At 53.5% G+C, this 5,376-nt stretch overlaps 1 protein-coding gene across 1 annotated transcript; it reads left to right on the plus strand.

Moving 5' to 3' along the window:
• Positions 1-67: 67 nt before the first annotated feature.
• On the plus strand, positions 68-5,336 carry NSUN5 (NOP2/Sun RNA methyltransferase family member 5). The gene is made up of 9 exons (XM_025215699.1): positions 68-198; positions 285-468; positions 898-1,006; positions 1,459-1,597; positions 2,349-2,464; positions 3,045-3,223; positions 3,482-3,686; positions 4,101-4,259; positions 4,811-5,336. Exons 2-9 carry the CDS (start codon positions 348-350, stop codon positions 4,983-4,985), a joined length of 1,203 nt encoding a protein of 400 aa, XP_025071484.1. The 5' UTR covers positions 68-198; positions 285-347; the 3' UTR covers positions 4,986-5,336.
• Positions 5,337-5,376: the final 40 nt, after the last annotated feature.

Below are 5,376 nucleotides of genomic sequence, written 5' to 3' on the forward strand. Positions count from 1 at the left end.
CGGGCCTTGGTGCCCGGCGCGGGGAGGGGAGGGGAAGCGCGGCGGGCCCCGCCTCACGGCCCCGCGTCCCCGCAGAACGTGAAGCAGCTGTACGCGCTGGTGTCCGAGACGCTGCGCTACTCGGCCGTGCTGGACTCCATCCTGGCCAGCGCCGCCCTGCTCAAGGCCGAGAAGAAGCTGTCCCCCCACCTGGCCAAGGTAGCACCGTGCTGCGTGGGGTGTGTCGGGCAGAGTGCGGAGGCGCAGGGCAGGGCCCGACCCCCTCCGCTCCTTTCCCCCCGTAGGTGCTGGTGTACGACCTGCTCTTCGGCAAAGGCCTGAAATGCGGAGGCCGCCTGAAAGTGTTGATGCTGAAGCATCGGGCCCGGCTGCAGGCTGAGCTGGCCCGTCTTAAGGTCTGGAAGAAGGTGAACCGCAATGAGGATCTGCTGGTGCCGGTCCCGGGGGTGAGCCCAGGCATGTGGCAAGGTACGGAGGAGATGGAGGAACGCTCCCCTCCACATCCGTGAGACGGCCCCAGGGATGGGTGTGAGTGAGGGCCCTGTGCTGAGCCAGGATGGGGGCGATTCCTGTGTGCTGTGTGGCTTGCAGCAGCCTGTGGCTCATTTAAAACCCTGCGTCTCCAGGGATGGTCAGTGCTTGTGCTGTTGTCTTAATAGGTAGAAGGGTCACAGATAGGGCGGTGAATTTTACAGTTCGTTCTGGATGCTGGATCCGTGAGAGCTAGGCTTCTGCTTACTTGGCTCTCTGTGAATGATGGCCTAGACTGGGCTGGGTGCGTGCCCACACCTGGCCCATCTCTCTTGTCTGATTCTTGGAGCCAGTTGTGATATTCTCCTTTGTCAGGTGATGTGGGGGTCTGGCATATGCCTCTATAATCTGACTTTGTTTTCCCAGCCCCTCAAGTGCCGCGTTATGTCCGCGTGAACACCCTGAAAACTAGTGTGGAGGAGGTGATTGACTACTTCAAACGCCAGGGCTATGCCTATCTGGGCAAAGCAACCAGGTAAACGGTTCCTGCACTGAGCTGGCATCTGCTTTCTGGTCTTAGTTGTCCTCCTCAGGCAAGCTGTGACAGATGCTCGGCCTACAGGTGGGATGTGGGAAGCTTTGCACATAGCGCAGAGATGTGAGCTGTCCAGCATTGGCTTTTTCTGGAGTCTTCGCCTAAGGTGGCAGGGCTTTGTATGAGAATGAGCGTCACTAGACTGTATCCACCCCAGTAATGGCAGCGGGTGGGTTGGAATCTCCATGATCATACACTATACATTTCATCCTATCCACTTGCATGCTGACTGGTCCCCAAAGTAAAGTTAGGGCATGGGTTATGGATCAAAAGAAAAGGGGATTTTCTCGCTAGCTTGTGATGTATCTTGAGCATGGGAGTGTATGAAGCAGGGTGTATCTTCCACTGTATCATTCTTTTTCTCTCCTCACACACTCATGGTCTTGGGACAGCATGAAGGACCTGTGTTCCCTCTCAGAGAAGCAATTCTTGTTGGATCTTCATCTGCCAGATCTGCTGATCTTCCATCCACAGTTAGATTTCCACAAGAACTATCTTTACATGGCAGGACACATTGTGCTGCAAGATAAGGTCAGTGCAGTGTTGGGCAAAAAAAGACACCATAGTGGGGTGGGAAATATCAGGGACTACTTTGTGTGGAATGGAGTGGGGCATGATAAAGGGTTCTCCTGCTGCTTGATGACAGCTGATGGAGTGTGTAGGCAAAGCCTGTGAGAGAAGGATGAAGGCTGTATTTAAGCTACTGCTCGTGCTCTGTTGCTATCAGGATCTAATTTCTCCAGCTTCCTGATCCAAGAGTTTCAGATACATCTGGAAAAAAAGGGGGGTGGGATATTTTAAATATAAAAATGTGAAGCAGCTTTTGATGTCAAAAGCTTGTGCTTTCTTCTCAGTTCTAGTTTTTAATATTTTGTACCCATAACATATAAAACCACAACCTGAAAGAAGGCTTTGGCTACTAGATGGCGGGTGGTTGTAGCTGTTGGTACCTGGGGAGATGTGAGCCTACCTGGAGTGGAGGAATAGGGATGTGAATTGGATAAGTTTTTTTTTTAAAGAGCAATGAAAGAATTAAGGGCATCATCTGTTAGTGACATCCAGGCTCCCTGTGAAGAATGGGAGTAGTTTACACTATTTGTGCTGCTTGATCACGGGGACTAAGAAGTCATACTCGCATTCTGGAACACCGTTCTGCAGCACAGGGAGGATTCTGGCCTCATGGGGGCTACAAGGACTGGCTGTGGAAAGTGGTGTGGAGAGACTGAGCCATTGTATTGTGGGGGAGTTTGTACTAGGCTGTGACTGTTAGCCTTCCTTTCAGGCCAGCTGCCTCCCTGCTTTCCTCTTGAATCCCTCCTTGGGCTCCCATGTGATTGATGCCTGTGCTGCCCCTGGAAACAAGACCAGCCATCTAGCTGCCATCCTGAAGAACAAGGGGTGAGTGCGAGCTGCAGGGCAAAGCTATTAAGGAGGGAAGCCTAAGTAAGAGATGGGGAGGAAGATGCTTGCAGTTTGAAGGGTAGTTTCCTCAGTGGGAGGTGCTGAAGCTGTGACTAGAATGTCCTCGCTACAGGGTAGGAGAAAAGGAGTTAAAAGCAAGTCTCTGCAAGAAGGAAAGGGCAAGCAATCAAGGAGGGGTGTATGAATATGGAGGCCTTTTCAGCTTGTCTTACCAACTATATTTGTCTGAGACCTACAACTGCCTTGGTCAAATTGAGGAGGATGAAGAGCAGGTCTTAAAAGGCTGGGACAATGGCAGCTGGAGAGGGACCTGGAAGGGAATTGAAAAGTATTCCAAGTCACTTTGACAGCCATTAATAACAGTTGCTCTGAAACTGACCTGCAAGGATGCAACCCTGTGGTGTGTTCCCGTGCACTTGGGGACAGTGGCATAAAGGGGGTACCCTACTGTAGCGGGGAAATAGGCTGACAGGCTGAACAGTCTCTATGGTGCCTGGTGCCCATGCTGGGGCTGGTCTGCTTTACACCGCTCTTTGGAACTTGGGATCCAATTCAGACAGATCTTTGCCTTCGACCTGGACATCATGCGCTTGACCACCATGAGTACCATGCTGGTGCGGGCTGGGGCAACCTGCTATGAGCTGGCCAATCAAGACTTCCTGACAGTTGACCCTTACGACCCCAAATACCGTGAAGTGAAATACATTCTGCTGGATCCCTCATGCACTGGCTCAGGTAAAGGGCTGGTGGTGGGTGCCCTCTTGGAGCTGGACCAGAACCATTTAGTGAGAAAGTGGGGAGTTATTAAACCAGTGCCCATCTGAGCCACTGGTCACCAAACTGCCTCCTGGCCCCTGTCTGGGGAGACCATGGCTGCCCACTCCTGCCTTGGGGAGGGTTCTCAGACCCGTGGCTGATCCATGCCCCTTTTCCTGGGTTGGAACCCAGATTGCCTTGCCTGTCTGATACACCTTCCCACCCCTTGCACCTTAGGAATGGTGAACCGGCTGCCAGGCCCAGAGGGCCCCCCCAGCCTGGAGAGACTGCAGGCACTAGCTGGATTCCAGCGCAAGGTCCTGACCCGAGCACTGCGGTTCCCCGGTGTGCAGCGCCTGGTGTATTCAACATGCTCCGTGCATCGAGAGGAGAATGAGGACGTAGTGCGGGATGTGCTTCAGGAATACGGAGCAGCCTTCAGGTGCCAGCAGGCTGCAGGGCTGAAAAGGGTGGGGGAAGGGTGATTGAGGCAAATGTGCTACAAGGGAAGTTGGTGGTCTGCCTTGTTGTCCTTTGTTGGATAAAAGTGAAATTCTCAGGCAGGCATCCCTGCAGCTGGTCACAATGGAGGTGTACGTGCCATCCACTTCTCTGTAGGAGTGGGATCGTAGTGGTAACCCACTAGAACAAGCACAGCTTGGCACTCCTGGGCTGTGGATTGGGGGTTCCTGCTACAGTGCTAAGCAGGCTTCCGCCTCCTGCTGCAAGTGGCTTGTCCCAGCTGCCTGTTCGGCATCTGTTGCAGTACAGCAGTTGTTTTTGGACTAAGCAGCTCTGGACTGGGATAGCAAGCTTTGTTTTGACTGTGGCATCCCTGCCTGTCCCTCTCCCATAGATTGGTGAATGTGCTGCCCTCTTGGCCCCAGCGAGGCCTTGCCACCTTCCTGGGGTCTGAGTGCTGCCTCCGAGCTTCCCCGGAAGAAACATTGACAAATGGTTTCTTCATCGCTGTGCTGGAGAGGAAGCCAGAGGGTGATGACACTGCCTCATCCAGGTGAGAGAGAGGGGGATGGGCCTTGTCCCATATACTCAGCTTGAATCATCCAGCACTTCTGTCAGTCAACATGGGTTTGCTCTGTAGTGAGAGCTCCACCATGCAGGGTGCTGGGTGGCTATACAAATTGCACATGCTTTTTTCCTGCACTGGTGTCAGAAGAAATGAGCCTCAGACAAGATCCTTGCTACTTGTTCCACAGCACAGCATAAGGCAGGAGATGTGGGGCTTTAAGAAAAAAATTGAATTTGAACAGAAGGCAGAAAGTCAGAACTGCAAAGTTGAAGGGCCTGTGTGGGGGACAGTGAGAGAATTAGACCACAGTATTTGGGAGGTGGGGGAGGGAACAGGAAATGAGGTGCCATGGGTATTGGGAACCCCAAGCTAGTAAAGTTCTTTTGTAGTGTATAAAAAGGGAGGCTGGACCATGAAGGCCACCATGGGAGGCAGGATTGGGACAGCTGCCCAGACAACAGCTTGGATACTTATGCTGTGAAACATTCTTGTCTTGCCTTGTGGGGGTTGATTTTTGTCCTGTGTATTGCTTGAAGCATCCTTCCTGTGGAGGCAGAGGCATCGGCATCGGCATCAGCACCGGCATCGGCATCAGCATCAGCACCGGCACCGAGCACCGGCATCGGCATCGGCATCAGCATCAGCACCGGCACCGGCAGCAGCATCGACAGCGGTATCAGCACCGGCAGCGGCTGCTGCACCAGCAACTAAGACGGCTAAGGTTAGCGAGGAAACTGTCCCCCGTGCTGCCCGCAAGAAAAGGAGACGGGCAAAGCGACAGCGTGTGAAATGAGGCTTCTCCCAAGAACTCTTAAGCTGCGTCAGCCTGGCCGGCTGCCAGGTCTGCTCAGCAGCATGGCTGGAGCCTCTCCATGTTGGGCACGCTGCTCCCCCCTATGTAACTACAGGACAGGGTGTGCTAGGGCACTCTGCCAGCATTGCCTACGGTTGTGACCTGCTGGGTAGACCGGCTGCTGGTAGGAGCTAAAGCCCCAACACTGCACCTGGCCTGGGCCTTTTGTCTAGCCTGCTTCAATGCCAGTAAAATTTGAGCTTGTTTCAGATGCTGTCTCTGAGTTTCTCTTACCCCACCCCCGGTTCA

Source organism: Alligator sinensis, unplaced genomic scaffold (assembly GCF_000455745.1).
Source record: "Alligator sinensis unplaced genomic scaffold, ASM45574v1 scaffold201_1, whole genome shotgun sequence".
In the NCBI taxonomy this organism is placed as follows: domain Eukaryota; kingdom Metazoa; phylum Chordata; order Crocodylia; family Alligatoridae; genus Alligator; species Alligator sinensis.